General features: G+C 41.4%; 1 protein-coding gene across 4 annotated transcripts in view; it reads right to left on the bottom strand.

Moving 5' to 3' along the window:
* fhod3b (formin homology 2 domain containing 3b) overlaps positions 1-20418 on the bottom strand; it is a 94534-nt gene that overhangs the window by 33989 nt on the left and 40127 nt on the right. For all 4 annotated transcript variants that reach the window (XM_026185382.1, XM_026185381.1, XM_026185379.1 and 1 more), the window contains exons 4-5: positions 8622-8689; positions 6027-6132 (exon numbers count right to left, since the gene is read on the bottom strand). In XM_026185382.1, the coding sequence (XP_026041167.1) occupies positions 6027-6132; positions 8622-8689 (174 nt within the window). The remainder of the gene's footprint in view (positions 1-6026; positions 6133-8621; positions 8690-20418) is intronic.

The following is a 20418-nucleotide window of genomic DNA, read 5'->3' on the forward strand; positions in this document are numbered from 1 at the left end:
CCTCATCCCCTAACCAGTGATAACAGATGGCTGCCCCTCCCCGAGCATCATTCCACCAGAGGTTTATTCCTGTTAAAAGGGAGTTTTTCCTTCCCACTGTCACTAAGTGCTTGACCAAAGGGTGTCATCTTTAGTTAACAATATAACATGCCTTGAGGTTACAGTTGTTGTGAACTGGTGCTATAAAAATAACAATGAACTGAACTAAATTGAATTACGACCATAACCTGCAGACTTAAGCTGTAAGTGTGCATGAATGAACATCCACGTCACCACAATGTCTATGTGTGTTTCAGTGAGTGAGTGCTTTTCAGATTGAAAAGATTTGCACTGAGAGGGCAGCGGGAGCAGTGGCTTTTCAAAAAGCTGCATGAGATTGGGTGGAAAACATGCACGTGTTCCCATGGGATCTCATTACAAACCAGGAGGTCAAGTTTCTATTGGTACAACAAGGGCATTCCGTGAGATCCCCGTCTCGCTCTTGTCTACATATGTGTGTCAGCAGTTCCCGCAAGGCCCTCTCGAATTCCCTTTACCCTAGAGAAAAATTAACAAAGCATGACTTTATCTTCTTTTAAAAGTCATTCTTGCACGATTACACTAACAAGGAAACGATTACACCTGTAATAACCAGCACATGCAGTATATTGATACATTCGCACAAATCCACACAGCTTGGTACAGACAAAATGGAAATGTTTATCCAGACAACGGGCCATCATAAAGGTCTCCCTCCAGCACAGCAATCCAGACAACACAATACGCACTGTTTCCAAGAAGAGCTTCCAACACTGCTGCTATGCCTGGGTTTTCACTCATAACAATCAAAACAGAATCTAAATTTAGGACTACTGAAAGTCTCCTTAGTGTGGATTAAAAAAATCCACGCTAAAAAAATCCCCAAAAAAATCCACACAGTATTAAAAAAATGTACTGCTGGTGTTTTGTTTTGCACTTAAGATACACAAGAACTTTCTCTTAACATATCAATCTATCGATCTGTCTGGTTAAAGGCTGCTCTAACCCTCGGTTTCCAACAGATTTTTTTCTACTCTTGGCTCTCATTGATGTCAGTGGCAGCCAATATCCCTAATATGGCCAACTTAAAATCATAGCCCAGTCAAATACTGTATATAAAACTTAGATTATTCCTATGGTGATTTTTCTTAACTACAGGTTTCCATTCCAGCTCGACACCACAGCCGCCCGTTCGGCTACAAAGTGCAGAGTACATAAATGAAGCTGGCTGCTCTTACCTTTGTTTACGGTGAAGCGTTTTGGATTGTGACACGCAGATGAAAACCGTTGCACATGTCTTGCTAGTGTGTCACATATAAAATTTAAAGCCTTTGCTACTACAGACACTTAAAATTTGAACAAAAGGCTCTTGTGTTTCAGGTGCACTTTGTGGAAACGGCGGCCACTAAAGTTCCTGCTGTGTGGCTCTAAAAGCTGATCTGTGTGCTGTATTGGGGGGGGGTGGTTAGGTCCTAGACAGTTTAAGAGGTAATGAAACACTTGACTAGAACACATCTATCTTTCCCACACGGCCCTTTTGAGAACTTCCTTCTGGAAACCAGGAAGTCAAGGTGCTTCAGCATTGTGGGATTATAACAGCCGTGTCATTAAAACCAGGAGATCTTAAAGTGGTAGCGAGACATAGAAGCCAAGGAAGAGCGAATGAGATAAAAGTATGAAATGAAATATGGGCATAACTTATAGCATAAGGTAATACTTCTAGACTCATATCTTTGAGAGCTATAAATTTTCAAGACTAAGTTAGAACATGCAAGCCCAGGTATATACAGTATAATTCAGTGTGTGATGGCCTTTTGGGTATGGAGATAAGTTATGCCCTGTTTACAAATGTGTTTTCCATCAAATATATATCCTCACTTGCTCTGGAAGCTGAAACAAAAAAGAAAAAGAAAAAAAAGAGTCTGTTTCTCCAAATTCCCATACATCAAAAACTAACGCTTCACTTCCAATTTGTTTCCACCAGTGCTTACAGATGGCAAATGTTTTGTCAACAGCAGCATGCAGGCTGAAATAGCACGGCCTCGAAGAAGTGCACGCAGAGAAAGTGTAGCTCAAAACAAAGCTTATGGCGAGGAATGTCAACAGTGAACCTTTCAAAGCAGGGAATAATTACTTCATGTTGACTGTAATTGGTTTGTCTTTAATCTGCCCTCTCTGTCTGTCGCTCCCATTTTTACAGTTACCAATTAAACACGGTTGTTGCTTTTGTTAGCGTTCTTACTATAAATTCTACAAATGGAAAAACCTTGTCATTTGTTCTTCCAACTCCTCTGCCTGTTTTGCTCATGATAATTAGTACCATAGGGATCTTTTTTTAACCACAGTGAAGAAAAAAAAAGTCTGAGCTTACTGATGAAACTTATTTGACCTTTTGGCAAAAGCTGCTTTTATTTTGGGGCTGAGGAAGCACTAACAACGACGAGTTACTGTGCCAACTTTCAGTATTTTATTTGGCACTTTTTAAGACAGAATAGAACGTTTTTTGTCAGAATGGCACAAAGGCACATATTAGGGTGGACCTAAACCACCATCTGATTTATTAGCATTTTGGACTTTACTATAAATGTGGTCTTCATGAAACCCATGCTTCTCAAAGTGTGGTAACATAACATACTGCAGCCTGTGAGTGCCACAAAGGAGGGATAAGCAATTACAGAAGAGGAAGAAGACAAATCTACTTTCAGCTGCTCCCTTATTCACAAGTGATAGCTCCACCTGTTGTATTTGGCAGATTTTTTGTGTCAAATTAAAGACGCACAGCCCCAAAGGGCTTTGTGTCTTTTCCTGACATCGAATCAGGGAACCTTTGCTTCCTAAGTAACAGTTTTTTATTACAGTCAATGCCATATGTCAAGCGCAGGCCTACAATAGTTGCAGTTACAAGTAAAACCCACCAGCTTCTAACCAGACAACACTAACTAATCTAAACGGTAAATGGACTCGTTCTTATGTAGCACTTTTCTACTCTGCTTGAGTACTCAAGTGCCTTAGACAACAAGCCTCATTCATCCATTCATAAGCATGTTGTCCTACACCTATGTGCTTTCTATCTAACACTCACGCTCCAATAAACACATCAGGAGCAACTTGGGGTTCAGCATCTTGCCCGAGGACACTTTGACGGCAAGGGATCAAACCACCAGCCTTCTGATTAGTAGACGACCCACGCTACCTCCTGAGCCACATCACTTTTGACAACTACATCTCTAATCAATGCATTCTCACTAACAACTAGTCACATACTGATGCTTGGTTGGGAACTTCTTGTCATATATTAGTGATATGTATCATGTTAACTCTGTGATAGGTTTTGAAAAAAATGATATGGTTTAAAATACATTCTTTCGCATGTTAACCACGAGTTACAAGTCAAACTTCTCCAACCTGCAACAAGTCTGCTGCAGAGAGACAACATTTGACACCTTTTTGGTTTGAGAAACTACATTCTTAACTAAAGAAACATACACTATGAAACCTTTGCTCTGATTTTCATTTCATTAACAAAAGATTTATGATTTCAAGAGCTGCTTTCGAAAGATAATAAATGAGCATGAAAGAAGCACGACCGAGCCTAATGAGGCCTTCATTGCCCTTTTGGCTCTCTTGTGTTTGCAGCTGATTGTAAGATTTACAGGAAGACCAGATGGCACGAGCACCTCTGAAACAGTGACCTCACACCCTTTCCTCTGATGGGGTGATAAGGGCATACAAGCTTTCCCCTGGGTCCAAAAAAAGAAAAAGAAAAAAAATCGCAGGTCTCCAAGGAGTTAAGCCCAGGTCTGGAAGCCCTCCGAGCCAGGTGTGAGGGGCCGTGAAAGGGGCCAGACCCCAACCAGGCAGACACAGAAACCACTCACATCACTGAGGGAGCACTAACCCGCCACAGACACCTCCAGGGGTTTAAGAAGATGGAAAGAGAAAAAAAAAAAAAAACGAAGAAAAAGAGCAAAGTGAGATGGTGTAGATTGCTAAGAATGCTGCAGGAACAAGCATTTACAATGAAGGCAATGTTCCACAGAGCTAAGGCTGGAGACCTGTTGTTCTAAAATGCAAGCAGACTGGTGTGCACGTGTGACTGTGCCTTTTTCAACTACAAAAGACCCATAAGATTGATATTTATTCTTGAAAGAGAGCAAGATTGTTTTGTCGGGAGGTTTTTAATGCACACCAGACAGACCAGGGTTCAAGGCCACATTCCTCTCAACTTTTTCCTTTTTTTTTTTCTTTTCTTTTTTTTTCTCCTTTACTGGGCTCAACTTGAAAGACATTACAGCAAAAAGCATTAGAAGTGATCAGTGTTTGATACCAAAGCAATTACTGCTCTTGGTTTGCTATCTGCCTCTGTTCCATTCTCTGTGTGTGCACGTGTGAAAATTTCAGGCAAATAATTCACTCCCCTCTTGGGAATCCTTATGACATAGCTCCTCTTGGAAGTCATCAGCAGTAAAGCCGCCAGATCTATATTCATTTCTGACCTGTACATCTGGGTTCCAGCACATGCTCGACTTGCGTTCGCCAACACATGGCTCACGAGGGAGGGTGATCTACTACACTCCACATTTCCTCAGCTGGTCAGGAGAAATTAGGTCAAAAATTGAAATGGGTTAGACGGGCTTCAGGGAGAGTGCTAGTTTGGTTTAGGTTCTCATGTTGATGTAAAGATACGGGGAAAGGGGCAGGACTCCAATCCGCAGAGATGAGGCGATAAACTAGCACACGAAGGAAAGGAAAGAGTCTCACATGCTTTGCCAAACATTAAAGGAAAAAAATGGATGTCACAATAAGGAGGAGTGAACAGATATGAGAAGTGGTCTCATCATTCACAGCTGTATGACACTAACATCTCTTGCATGTGGTAAACTCTGAAGTTTCCAAAAACCAGTTGTTATCTGCCTGTCATGTTTTGGCCATTTAACCCGTGTGATTTATCTGTCTGAATCAGAGACGGGGCCAAGTTTAGATGAAGCCTCCAACATTTAAGATCAGCACGCCTGCAGAGGCGGTCTAGGCAGGGGTCATGTTCATGTTTATAACCTGCCGGGGGGGCACCATCAGTACTTTGTCACTTTTTTTCTTTAGTAACAAAAAAATAAATAAAAAAATCAACATTGGCGTGTTAGAAAATTAGAGAGGAAGCATTTGGGCTCATGCTGTAGCTTAGTTTGTAAACACAAGGGAGGTTACATCTGTTGGAAATGTGCAACCAAATTACAGGGGTCAGCTGCACTGTGACCTTTTATTAGGGAGGCTTAATGAAGAAACCACAGATGAGATGACTGAGCTACACAATTGGTTTTTTGTTTTTGTTTTGTTTGTTTTTTTCTAACCGCAATGACTCGATCCAAGCTAACAAGTTCATGTTTATTATGTGTTCTACATATAAAATCAAACATCTAATAAAGCACTGACGTCAAGAGTCCAACTTAATCAACAGAAGTGCAACCAATCTGAATAAGGAGCAGGGAAAATAAAAATGAGAGGGAGGAGAGGAAAATTAGTTTTATGATCTGCAATATCCTGCCAGAACTTTTATTAGACACTTAAGCGTGTGTGACCCACCTCCTCACAGCAGGCTGTTAAATGGTAGTGACCTTGGAGAGAGAGAGAGAGCTGTGGACCTCTAGTATCCCCAAAACATGCTGTCCCTGCCCCCTTTTAACCTCAACGCACATGATCTCTGACATCACCGACACGGGAGACATAAATTAAACAGCTGCTAAACTTGGCCTAGCATCCACATTATCTGTGGCACACATTTGAGTTTGTTTATACGGGTAAAATGTGTGAGTGTGAGAAGGTCATCATGCAGAATCATCAATTTACATAGTTTATATAAACACATGTGGCTGTAGATAGGTTTATGGAAAGAAAAGTGTTACTGGATTGATTAATAACATCCTTGTGTTGTAAAATTGAGGTCGGGGGGGGGGGGGGGGGGGCTGTCAGCTTCACTGGTGCAAAGCTGTGCCGTTCTGCAACGTACATACCCCTGAGGATGTAATTCTGGTAGTTCTGGTCGGCTTCGGCTCCAACTTTTATCAAACACGTGAGTCCTTCGGCCACCACAAACTCGTGCACAAGGTCTTTGTCATCCTGGCAACAGAGAAAAAGGAAAATATCCAAGATTATAAACTCAAACATTTTATTTATTTTGTGTGGATTCATAACAGCAGTTGCCTCGAGAGGGCACTTCATATTGCAAGGTAAAAAAGCCAGAAATGAGAGCATCTTATATGAGCAAGCATTTGGTGACAGTGGGAAGGAAGAACTCCCTTTTAACAGGAAGGAACCTCCAGCAGCCAGAGAGAGCCAACATCAGAAAAGAAAAGACAAAAAACCCCACAAACTATGGGAGAGAAAAGAAAATGCAGCAGCATATAAATGCATGGCACTCAGTGCACTATGGGAAATCACCCAGCAGCCTGAGCATTTAGCAGCATAACTAAAGAATTGTTCAGGGTCACCTAATCCAGCCCCAACTATGAGCCTCATCAAAAAGGAAAGTTTGAAGCTTAAACTTAAAAACCCGACAGTTGCTTCTATGGTCACTGAAGGATGGCTCCAAATGAAACTCAGATTTCATAGATGCCTTTGTGAAAATGGCCAAATTTCTAGCAAAAACAAACATGCTTACAGCCTTTTGCTGAAAACAGTTTTGGTCTCAAAAGCTAACACCCTTTCATATCAACTGTATGGGGAGCCATTTTTAAATAACTCATTGTTTTAATTGCATTAACTTTAACAGTTATGAATAATTAGAGGTACCTATGCTGAGCCATGTGGGTACAAACACAGGCAGACACTGTATGGCTACTAGCTTTCTGCTAGACTTCATGTCTAACAAACTCAACATCTCTACCTCGTTTTTCATGTTGGTGCCTTTTGAAGTATTTTAAATGCAAATATCTGGCAGGTACCGTGGCGTTCTTGTGGGTAACTGTACTAACAACCTATCCAAACAATGTCTTCTTCAGTTTTGGTGAGGGAAACTCTAGCACTTTATTTGTATGTCAAACAGCACTAACTAACTAAACTCTGTGTCTGGGTGATACATACACATTTTTATATAAGTTTAAATAAAATTATGGATAAATAAAGTAAATGAAATGATGTGAGTGAAGCACAATGAATGTCACAGTGGTTACATCCATTTTAATATACAGTTTATCTGCATTTTTTACTTTATACTATTATATTGATAGAGTTATTCTGGGCATTATATACTTAGCTATAAGGCTAATAAAAAGTAAGCTTAAGAAGCACAGTAATCTGATAAAATCAGCTCAAGAATCTAGTGAGATAATTTATGCTGATCTTTAAAGGCACGGTTTACCCAAGAAAATGTATTTTCTCTTTGGCCTGCAGCGCTTGGTTTAGTGCAGATAGTCATTACAGAAAGGTCCATCTTATCTTGATCATATTATAACTAAATGAATGCCACAAAAACAAGAGAGCTGGTGACTTAATGTGAGCAAATTATAGTAATTTCATCTGCGCACAGTGGGTAAAACCACTGGTTAATCCTCCTGCAAAAAAGATTTACTAAACAACACTTGTAATATTTGTTTTACTGCAGGCAAAAAAACTATTTCTTGTAAGAGAACAGCTACAGACACACTTTACTCATTCCAAATCATCAGCTGGTTAACACTCAGCAGAAGTTTCTCAAATTCAGTAAAAAGTGGCTGCAGATGCAGTGAGAAGTGCAATCTGTTTGCAGCTTGTTCAAATGGATTCCTGTTGCTTCGGCCCCTCCACTTCATCCCACATTTTGTCCTTGATGACAAAACCACCTGCACCTCTCACACCTGTCGATGACTCCATAATTTAAGGCCAAGCATTAGGTTTTCCGCAGGATTTAACATTTTCTGATGCGCTCTACTGTTCAGATGGGATCGAGAGGAAAGCAGCAATAAACACAGTGGGGTGGTCAGGGCTACTTCTCCCCCAGGAGGAAGTCTAAGTGCTTCCAGAACATATTTACCATATATCTGTGATGGAGACTCCAGTCATTTGGCACAGCCTAAACATAAAGGCGTGCACTAAAGAAACAGAATGACCAGCAGTTACTAAACTCATACATGTGTATTACAGAACTGGAATGTAGGGAAGAAAGACATCGATCAGAGATATTTTACAAGAATTGTCACTGTTCTCTACAGCTGATAACTCACAGGGACACTCAGAGTGTAAAAAGTAAGGTATATTAATATATCCTGAGCATATATCAATGCCTGTTGCTCTCTTTTCCATTTAACTGTCAGTTATCCCTCCCCCTCTGCGACCGACTGCCCGCTAGCCCAGCCCAGAGTGTGAAGTATGACCAGACCTGAACACTCCACAGCTGCCACGAAGGCAGACTCTCAGCAGCACAACTCTGCCTCAAGAAAACAGTAATGTGTCCAAGTGCGAGCGTGAATGTGTGCACTGACTTCTTGTATGTTAATGCGTTTAAATTGACCAAAGAATTCACAAGATTTTGAAAAAATGATTATGAGAAACACAAAGCACTGTGGGGGTTGAATGAGGTGCAGTTTTAAGATGCTCTTACTAGACATCAGCTAGAATGAATAAATAATTACCTGAAAAATCTGCTTGAGGGAAAAGAGGGCTCTCCGCAGCTCCCGTCCTGTTGAGTTGTAGAGTTTTTCTGTATGGAAAGAAATCAGGGGTGAGTGGAAAAAAAAAATCAGCTGACAGTCACACATGTGGTATGTAATGTTACTAGACTTGCAGGATGATTCTGACTTTGCTTTAAAGTAATGTGTTTTAACTGCATCAAACTTGACGTTTCCATGGACTGAAAATGTAGAGAAAACCCCTTCATCGTGCACTCATTGGAAGCAATTATCCCCAGTGGTTAAATATGAAAGCTATCCAAAAAGAGAAATAGTGAGAGCAAAACAGTAGGAGCAACTCAGAGAACATCTGCAGTGAGTTAGAGAACAGAGGATGTTTCCTGCTAACATCATACAAAGTCATGCTGGAAATAGCCACCGCAAAGGCTAAGAAACAATACATGCTTTAATCAGTTATGGTAACTCTACAGAGCAGTAAAGGAGAGTTGTGACTGACAGCAATAAAAGCATACATTTCCTGCAACTGCTATTGCCCATCCTTCTCCCTGCATGCAGTTTGCAAAGTTTGCCAGCGAGTGGCACCATTGAGCGCAGATTTAAACGCTCAATCATCACTGCTGTGTGAACTCGCTCTGACTCAGCAAAACCTGCCTGCTACTGCTGCAGATACAGCAACACAGTCCAATGCAGAGCTACTCTCTGTTGGCATCTTATAGCTGTATACACAGTTTCACTTGAAGGGATAGGTGTAAAAACATTAGTATGTACAAAAAAAGAAAAAGGCATCATCAATAAGGCTCACTCTCGCACACAACCACACCACAAAAACATGACCAGCAATACTTAGAACACACAAACAGGAGAAACAACATATTGCTCTGCATACACCCTGCACACACAAACTCTGAGAGAGCTGCCATTAAATGAACTGTGAGAAACACACACTGACGAGCATATACAGATGGGATGCAGAGCAAGAGGCTCCTATTCATTATTGTTGCTTGCCTCCTCAGCTGTAGAGCAAATCCCTTCAGCTGACAGAGAAAGAAAGAGAGCAAGAGGAAGGAGTGGGTTTGTTTTCTGCCAGTTCTGTGGACAAACAAAGGCTACTTCTAGACCTTCTAGAGAATAGACCAGACAGAGTGAGCACTCGCGGTCTGGTGCCTTTTCGGTGTCACACAGCATTTTCACAGCATACATAAAACTTCACACGCAGCAAGAGCTAGGACAGGGAGGTCCACTAGGACAACAAACATCTGAGGAAGGAAAAAATTCAGCCAGAACAACACTGTAGTTATTAACACAAATAAATACCTTACATTTTAAAATATCGCCATGCTTACATCTGTCTTAATATTGTTTAATATAAACTTGGCTCTAAATTGCATTCCTAGTTTAAAACCTGCTGCCATGTTCCAGGACGTGTTATCGCAAGAAAAGGTTGTCCACAGTAACCCTACACACTTTTAATAACGTGATCCACTCGCTCTACAGACAGACAAGTAACTGGAGATGCAGACTTCCTGGGACAGGGCCACATGCGGTTCAGAGGCTCATGTTTGACGACATTGTTGAAATCATACATCTCACTATTCAATTCTAGCAGAGTTCATTATCTTTAAAGGATGTCTTATTTGCACAGTAATTCGTGACTTTCGTGGTATTCAGTATGACTAGACCCGGGCCTTAAATGCTTTGCACATTCGGTGCCGTACATGACTCAAATGCCTGATAAGCGTTAGCCTTCTACGGAAGAGTCCTAGCAAGTCACTGGCAGCAACATCCAGAAGGAATAAATCTCTACAAGTCCAGAGGTATTAAGAAGGGAAGCTGTGTGATGTTGGTAATTTATGTCTTTAAAAATAACAGGAAGGAAGTGAGACTGGACCTTTTCACTTTACCCCCCCCCCCCCCCCGAACAGTGTGTGACTCCAGCCTTAGCGAATCACCATTGCCAAGTCTCCACTTTGTCTTCTCAAAGCTGACACATTTTTGTAATTGGATCGGTTTTATTTTGTTTTATACGCTCCTTTTAATCACTGTCATTATTGTGGTTAAGCACATTGTAATTCTATTGATAAAAGGAAAAGAAATGTAAATTTTAATAGCACAACACTAATAATGGTATAAATTGCATTGAGTTTTATGGCTCGAAAACAAATAAAGATAAAATAATGCCACGTATTCTGAGTCTTTGTATTATGACTACTACCGTGACTGTGCCATTATATCTGCACTGATTGAACATCATGTAAAAACGTGCCAAAGCTTTTTAACAACTCTTTCTCCCCTCGAGGTCAAGGTAGGGTCATACCTTATGCCCGGCAGGAAGATGACTAAGAGTTCAGATTAGCGATCTCTAAACAGACAAACTCTCTGATCACTGGGGTGGAAAAACAGAGCGAGATAACTCTGAGTTACTCATCACACCTTCAACATACAAATCAAGCCTGATTTGTGGTTCTACTTAACCTCAAGCCCTGAATCAGTGTGCCCTTTTTCTTCCAAAAGTCTTTACTGCACTTCCACAATAATCAGTCAACAGAGTGCTATAACAGTGATGCATCAGCACATGGGTTTCCACTGAGTTTGACTAAATCCCAGTAGCATGGCGTGTGTCGGTGTCTGTCTGTGCGTGCGTGCGTGTATGTCTGTCAGCAGCGGTAAGACTGAGAAAATTCTTCCACGTACAGCTCCACTGCAGCTTTGCACAAAGGGCTTGTGCTTCTCTACTTAACCATGTAGTTTGTACAGCATTAAATTTGTCATAAAGTTATTCCTGTGCAACATTAAATCAACTGCAGGAACAGACAGTTCCTTCCCTGTCCCCGTCTACGGTCCACACACCGATGCACCTCTCAGAGGTCCATCTCTAATGAGAAATAACTCAGTGGAGATTAGTTCCATACCATTTGGCACAGATATGCACCCAAACGTATGGGCCCTCTGCACTTCTTTATTTAGGAAAGAACTTTTGGAGTGGGACCTCGTTTATTTACAAGAAATGTTTGTGAGTCATGTTCACATGAAACCACCTGACTATTCAAACTCGACAGTTTACTACATTGGCCATGGATTTGTATTGAGGGCTTTTGCAAACCAAATGTTATATGAACAAAGGAAGACATGAGGGATAGCACATAGTTTGCTCACATAAAAACTTTCTGGGCATCGTTCAGTTTTGATTGAAGTTCAGCTGCAGATAGAAGCAAAGCATCTCTCTGCAGTCTAACCTTACGATTGCTTTAATGTACATTTTTTTTAATGTCATGTCGAGTCATGTTGCTCATTACTCTTCACACCCTAAAACAAGACGCCCTCACCGTTAAAACAATGGGTCTGAGGGTGCATCTGAGTTCTGGTTGCTCATCTTTCCTGTCATCTTCAACTTCACCTTAGGCTTTTACTGACAAGCCAACCGAAGACTGCAGAATGACTCAATGCAGTGAAAGTGTTTCTTTGATGGTTCTTGCTGATGCACCAGAGAAAGCAGCTGTTTTCCTCTCTTAAACGGCAACACACCGTTGCATTTTTCTCAGTTCAAATAGCTACAGGGATGTAATGCATTCATAATTATAACAATCATAAAAGTAAGAGCAGGATTTTCATAATTGTCAGGAATGTGCTCAGAGCGGAAGAGTTAAGAAAAAAAACTGCTGTGGTGGGCTGATACATTCAGACAGGCCAGGACTTCAGGGATGGTCACGCTGCTGCTGAGAAAGTAAATCTGTCCTTTGCTGCTTAAATACCTTATGATTCAATGTGTCATTGCCAGCAAATTCCAGCTTCACGTTTCAGGTTTGTATGAGTCACTTTTTCATTGAAATCTCCATCTCAACCTTACCCTAAAACCCACTGTGGTCCAGCTAACAAATGAAACGATAAATAGCGAAACTAATTTGCCAACAAAGTCATTAACCTTGCAAACACTGTTCACATGCCTTTATTCCAGAACGCACTGTAAAATGAAAAGGATGACTACTGCTGCTTATGCATTGCGCAGCAGGCAGAACGCATAAACCACATCCAAAGCACAGCCAGGAAACCCACAAAGACCCCACTGGGCAGGACAACCCCACATACACTGGTGTAAATTAAACTCTGACACATCCTCTCCAAAAAGCAAACAGAGTGGATGTTGAAGAAAAAGATCCTTAACATATTGTACTGCCATGTAAATAAATCTTTTTCCTTTTATACATGTTGCACAATTGCATCAGAAGCTTTCATGTGGGATGCAGAGATGGGAGAAGGTTGAGAAGCATGAAGTATGGTGTGAGGCCTCAGACAATTTTCCAGCAGACTGGGGGGCAGACAAAACTCTTGTGTTTATATGTTAAATGCTTTGAATTTTACTCTGGACTATCTAGACATCTGACCTCATCACTGTCTGTCAGACTAACAATGACTGGATGAGTATTTTTAGCTAAAAGCAAATCACTATGCAAGGTCTTTAGTCTTTCATCACCCACTTAACCATTCCATCTGTGTGTGCTGTGCTGCTAATTAGCAAGTTTACACAAGTTAAAAACAAAAACATGTTTGAGTGACGACGTAAGAAAAGTTAAGATGTTATACAATACTCGAACATGTGACCTGGTTAGAGCGCCAGGTTTACCGAAAGTCCTCATAACATCAAAAGAAGAGAGAAAGAGATAGAAAGGAAAAATGTTTTTTTTCATATGTTGTTACTCCTGTTAACATGGTGGAGACTTTTCCCATTTCCCTACCTGGAGTAAACTTAAAGAGGCTCATATTTTTTATTGGACTCTACTTCTTTTAATAGCAGTTAGCCGCTGCGTAAATGCTAACTTAATAAATGGCTAATGTGGTTATGCAATTGGTAATAGTTAAATGGCTAACATGGTTAATATGTGCCTGTTTACTTCACTGAACCAGGGGCTTTACCGACCTCCCAAATTTCTAAGTAAAGACCAAGTTCAGTAAATTTAAATGCTGTTCATGTGTTCAGCTGCTGGTGAGGGCAGAGGCTGCTTTCCTGTCTGTCTGCACTGCTGCCGTGTCAAGGTGTGAGAAAGAGGAGGCTAAGGCAAGCACTGTTGATATTTATGCTGTAGGCTACCAAAGTAATTGTTAGCATCAATTAGAATCTGCGTATTGACTTTTTTGACAACCCTATAAGGTACCTCCTGTCAGCTTGATGTCAGTGAGAACAAAGATTAGGAAAAAAACTGTCCTAAACATAACAGTCTGACGTTTTTGCCTCACAAGGTTTACTTGTATATCACCTTTGTTTGAAACTTTGTCCATATCTAAGATCAGATCATCAAATGACCACTGTTATAGTATATTACAGTATAGTCGCAGAAGCAGCAATGTCGTAGCAGTGTTTCTAAGCAGCAAACACTGTGTGTAAAGCATTGCCAGGTTAAATAGGAGGACAGAAAAAATTGACATCTGTTAGTGTAGCAACAGTGTGCAATTCAAGCTGTCTGCCATGTGGTGCACGAGCTGCTTTGATCACTTATTACACTTCAGGCACTTCCCACAATATTTACTTAAAAAAAAAAAAAGCATCAGTTCTCGTGGTCCTGGTTAAATCAACCAACTAATAACCTACAAACTACATGAATCAAGATGTACCGTAGCTTCACAACATTAAAGTTCACTTAGCGCCTCAAAGTTCTGTTCAGCTCAAAGCTAGACCTTCAGTCACAAGCCACTGCCTGCCCACGTCTGAATTTAGCCCTGTCCCAGGGAGCCAGGAGCTGTTCCACTGGTCAGTAAAGGCCACAGACTCTGCAAGAGGTCAAAGCTGAGGTCAGACAAACTGTAGCCATCTGGGAGAGCACAGTCTCACATGAGCCAGAATTGCCACATCACTAGCTACCATGTCTAAGGATGAAGGAAACCCTCTTTCATTTTCCTCTTTTGGTATTTTCATGAGAAACTTTTGAGTTTACAGTATCCATAATGGCCCTCTGCAGTCACGAAACATAACAGAACAACAACATCAACACTGCTTCCTTTTCATTTTTTCCCCTTCCTTTTCTCCTTTCTCACTCGGTAACGGAAACCTTGTGTTCCAAAATTTATGAAGAGAAAACACAAGTAATTAAGGTGGAAGACCTCCCAACACGTGCAATGGATTGCAACATTTTGTGGACTGGGGTTTCTCTCTGCTGTTTTTATCCCCTACTCTCTGAGGGAAAACATAAGGTGAATGATGGTTCAATAAAAGCAGATTATAGCACTCAGGTGGAAATCATTAAGCAGGAATGCAGGTATAAATAAGATCAATTCCAACATGTTTGGATTTTAAGTGCAGGATCAAGACAATTTTACGGAAAATATCTGTATATGTGTGGGAGTGTGTGGGCACTAAAGTGCACTACACATGTTGCGCACATGCAGGAATATGCGCACACTCACCCAGGCAGTTTACAAAGTGCACAGAGGAATAAAGACATTAATTAATTTGTTCCTGTTGCCTGGAGTTTATTCAAATGCTTTGGAAGCTGTGATAGAAGACATATGGAGTTGATGGTTTAGATTAGAGGAAACTGACTCAGGGCCACACAGACTGGAGAAGACTGTCACTGGCAGCAAGCCGTACATGGACCTACGGGGTGTGAAAGTCTCAGAGCAAAGGCAAACTGCTGAGGCTTGGAACAAGATCAAAATCATCAAAATAACTAGTAAATGTGGGCTTAATCTACTGGGGAAAAAAGAGCTGACATACAGTGCGAGACCGAAAGTCAAATGTGCGTCTCTGCGCCTGGTTTGCTGTCATTAATACAGATCGATTCTACATGAACGATGTTCAGCAGAGATCTTACGAGGTCGGTGATAAATTATGTCTGGAGTCCCAGCACAAAAGCACATGTTCTTTGAAGAATTTTAATGACAGTGTTAGAAACATGCAAATAAACCATGCTAATTTATTTTGATGCGATTTCCTCCACAGATGTTGCACCTACCTGGACTTCCTCTGCACACTGCGCAGAATGAACATTATCTACATTCTCATGAGAGCGGTAAGGGGATCGGGTTTCTGGTCTGCAACACTATCCTGGCAGAGGCATTTGATACCAAGGCATACCACAGCCAAGTTCCAATAAACACAAAAGTCGGCTCAGAGCTCAACAGCGCTCATTGTCCCACGATGGAAGCGGAGATACTGAATTGTTGTGTTTATTGATGTGTTTACATAAGGCTTGGAACGGAGTTAATGCTTTTGTCAGTTGCGATAATTCTTCCAGAAGGTAGCAGTAGCATTTGTCTTTTAGCTTACTGTTTAGATTCATACAGCCATTCATTATTCTTTAGACGCTCCTCTGCAGACCTCTTACAGGGCTACTTATCTCTGGTTAAGTCTCTTCAATAAACTGCATGCTAATTATCCATCAAGATACTATCTGACACTGTCAAAGAGAAACAGAAGTGGAAAGTGATGGTGGAATCTGCAGAATTCCAGACAAGGAGAGAGACATGACAGCAAGGCCAGTGTGAGGACAGACAAATCTTTCATTAGTGCCCGCCTGCTTAATGAGTCATTCCTTAGCTACCAGGTGGGGTGACCCTCACAACATAAATATCCTCATGCCCCCCCCTCCCCTTTTTCTTCCCTCCACTTTTTGTGTCGTCCACCCTTTCACCTGCTCAGCAGGGTTCCCCCATACTCACCAGCACTGACACAGATACGTAGTGGAGCGAGGAGAGAAGTTAAAGAACGCATCCATTCAACATACCAGACAAAAGCCTGACACAGATATAAACGAGGGGATCAACATTTTAAGTCCATCTGGTGTAGGTGGACCGTGCAGCAAGGCCAGCTGCAGCAAGGTTCAACCAAGTTACCGCAAACCTGTGGTAACGGCTGGGGCGCAGCATTATTATTTTTGCATCTATATGCTTCTCTAATAAACTGTGTATATAAAATTGGAAGGAGTTTGAGTCTAGGCTATTCCCCATGTGTTGCTTGGCAGCTGCTTCAGGGCAAACAGTTTTTCTTACTGCAGTAAAATGTGCATATAGATGCAAGGCCAGATGTCTAAAGAGAAAAGTTTAAAATCTCACTTCATATATTCCAATTCTGTCACATGTGCGCAGATGCTATAGTTCTGGGTTTTTTAAAAAAAAATCTTTTTATCCATAAAAGACAGATCCACAAAGCCAAGTGCTTTACTCAATTCAGACTTTATGATCCTTAAAATCAAAAAACGCTGTATTTTATGTGCTGCAATAGAAGGAGAATTTAAAAGTTTTTCTTCCTTTCTAAAGTTGAATTGGAAAATAGCCAATTATCAGCAATACCCTCGGTGACTCCCCCCTAGCAAGCTTTACCTCCCTTCCTCTCTCAGCCCTCTCGGCCTCTCTGCCCCCGACTTTCTCTGCTCCCTCCTATTCTTAACAACCTGACATGTGGGGAAAAACACCAGTGCAAACTGTGTCCAATAAACACAGTTGTGCTGAGACCACATCTATTTCAGACTGTGCTCTAGGAATAGGAAGTGAACACATGAGTCACAGTACACCATCTCAGTGACCGACTACTCTTAATGGAAAGGAGATGTTGAAGCACCTGATTTCTACACAGACTGGATCCTCTGCTGCCTGCTGCTGTCCTCTGTAGCACCTGTGAGGAAGAGTTTGAAATAAGGATAAACTCTTTCATAGCCCTTAATGCCTCCACATAATTACTACCACCAGCCAACAAGTTGTTCAAATGTGTTGCGCTGGTTATCGCAAAGAGAATGTATCTTCTCTCATTTTAATCACAAACATCACTACTTAGCTACTGAACAAAATAGCCCTGACTGAAAACAGCAGGGCTCAGCTTAATGAGAAAAACTCAAACTGTACAGTAAATGAAGCACAGCACCAGTAAAGAAACTCCCATCAAGCCAGAAACACCAAGCTCCAAATACTACTCATTTATTGGCTGTGTGAAGTCTTTGATCCTGATACAACAATCAAACGAGCTACAGTGTAGTGCACGAGTTTGCTCTTACGCTGTGTGTAATCTTTCCCTTTTGGATTTACCCCTTGAAGTCTCCAGAGTAAAAGAATCTCTAAAGGATTTGTAATGAGGAAAGAACTTTATCAAAAATCCTGTCCAGCTTGTTGGTGGACATAAAACGAGGCACCACTGATGTTCTGCAGCGATCACAAATAGCTACCATGACTATGTCGGGCATTTCATGAGCGCCCCGTCATGACAGATTGTTGCATCTTGGCAGCGACTTTGTGATGCTGACCTGGGTGTAAAGCGTGATCTGACTGTTGACAGGTGACAGCTTTGGAAAAGGGTGAAGTAAGCACTATTATTGACAACCAAAGTGTAAAGATAAAGTGGGCAATGAAAGCCATTCTCTGATTAAAGAGGCATGATAGCCATGCATGAGGCAGACTGACAATGGAAGCTTTAAATATAAGATGTATAACAGAGTCAAATCTAAATACTTTAACAGACAGCAAATGCAATGAAACCTAACACGAGGCACTTTCATCCTGAGGAAGTAATTATCTGTTTTGTCAAGAAAGTGTTTTGTTTGGACTAATACCGCTTTATTCCCAAGTGTCACTGAAATGAATATAATCCATTCTTGGCACAGGCAATCAAAGGACTCAAAGACCTGTTTTGTCCTCTGGGGCCAACCTGTTTGCCCAACTGGAACAAATTCACCATAAACATGACTGACTGCTTTCTCGTCAAAATCCTACTTAACAATGCCAAATGACTAATGTGTTCACTTTTCAATTCCTCATGGATCATATCAGAAATTTTCCACTCATGTTAGCAGCTGGCAGATAAGGATCAAATATTTGCTTTGCAAGCCAAATAGGTATGGTCGATGACCTGCCTATTGGCACGGTAAATGTTTTTCCCTGGTTTTTGTTTTTCGTGTGGGCTTCGATTGAACGTCTTTCTGCCGGCTGTCTTCTACACATTTTCTGTACATGAGCCCGTGTCGTGACATGTGAACGGTGTAGCAATGCAATGCAGCTGCTTGGCTTTTTTTAAAAACACCAATGCAAACAGAGGCACATTTCAGTTACCAAATCCCAGTTTCTCTTTGTTGCACCGTGCTGCGAAGAAAAATCTCAGATATTCAAGCATGTCATCCTCCCGGTCACTTCACCGAGGAGGGTCAAGTGTCACTGGGCCTCACAGTATCCCTGACATGTTTGGACTAGTTTGAATAAATACAGTGATACAGCACTCTGGATCACTGTACCACAGTGGGCTTGCCTCCCAGTGAGAAAGTAACTACAGCCCAAATGAATCCTACTTTGACACACTCAAACACACACAAGAAATTCATGTAGCCAAACTTGTATATCAGTTTTTCCAATATTGCCATTTTTACAGATGGGAAAAAGAAAGTTTTCACCGGATTCTATGCAGTCCTGTGAAAAAACATTAAGTGCACTCTTACTGCTTCCATAGAAATTATGAAGGTAATTAGCAACCAGGTTCTGCACTTAATAATTAGTTAACCATAAGCAAGAGTGAGTTTAAAAGAAGTTGGGGCAGTTCGCTGGTCTGGAGCATTCAGGTGTGTGTTAACACAATGTGACAATCTTCCCAGGACTGGACATCCTGGCAAACATCCCACAAGCTCAGACCATGCAATGCTCAGAGAAACTGCAAATCACTCAAGAGCTACATCTCAGACTCTCCAGGCCTCAGTTAGTATGTTAAATGGTAAATGGCCTGTATTTGTATAGCGCTTTACTAGTCCCTAAGGACCCCAAAGCGCTTTACACAACAAGTCATCCACACATTCACACACTGGTGATGGCAAGCTACATTGTAGCCACAGCCACCCTGGGGTGCACTGACAGAGGCGAGGCTGCCGGACACTGGTGCCACCAGGCCCTCTGACCACCACCAGTAGGCAACGGGTGAAGTGTCTTGCCCAAGGACACAACGACCGAGACTGTCCAAGCCGGGGTTCGAACCGGCAACCTTCCGATTACAAGGTGAACTCCCAACTCTTGAGCCACGATCGCCCCCGAGAGATCAAAGTTCATTACAGAAAAAAGACCACCTTTAAGACTGAACTCCTCTATAAATCAAAGTATTCTAGAGTCAAACATAGAGACAGCTGTTCAACAGCTAAAGCTGAATCAGGTCACGCACCGGGACAGTGATCCCAAATACAGACAAGATCCGAGGTGTGACAAAAGTCCAGACCTCAACCGGATTGAAATGCTGTGGTGGGACCTTAAGAGAGCTATGCATAAATGAGTGCCTGCAAACCTCAATGACCTGAAGCACTCTTGTAAAGAAGAGCGTGCCAAAATTCCTCCCCAGCGATGTGAGAGACTGATAAAGTCATACAGAAAACGATTACTTCGAGTTATCACTGCTGAAAGTACTTCTACAAGCTACTGAATTATGGGGTGCACTTAGTTTATCCGAGGACTGCAAAGAATCCTGCGATAAACTTTCTTTTTCACATGACTATATATTATCGTATGTGCATGTGAAAATTTTAAGTTGTGCAATGCAGATAAAATGCTTTGTATGATGTGGAAATGGTGAACAGCCAATTCCACTGTTTACATAGCTTTATGTGTATGCATGCATAAAGAATATTTGCCAACACATAAACATCGGAATTTTTTATTTTAATCAGCACCAGCCCCAAAAATCCATTATTAAACCATTGTTTGTTTTTACACTTTTCACATGTATTTCAAAAGGGAAAAGTTTTACTGAAAACAACCCCAAAAACATCTGCTATTTCAGATTATGCCCACATTCAAAAGAAAAGACACGAGGAAAAATTACTGCCTCAATGAAAGTGAGATAGCGAACGTCTGTTGT

Source organism: Astatotilapia calliptera, chromosome 11, assembly GCF_900246225.1.
Source record: "Astatotilapia calliptera chromosome 11, fAstCal1.2, whole genome shotgun sequence".
NCBI classification, from domain to species: Eukaryota; Metazoa; Chordata; class Actinopteri; order Cichliformes; family Cichlidae; genus Astatotilapia; species Astatotilapia calliptera.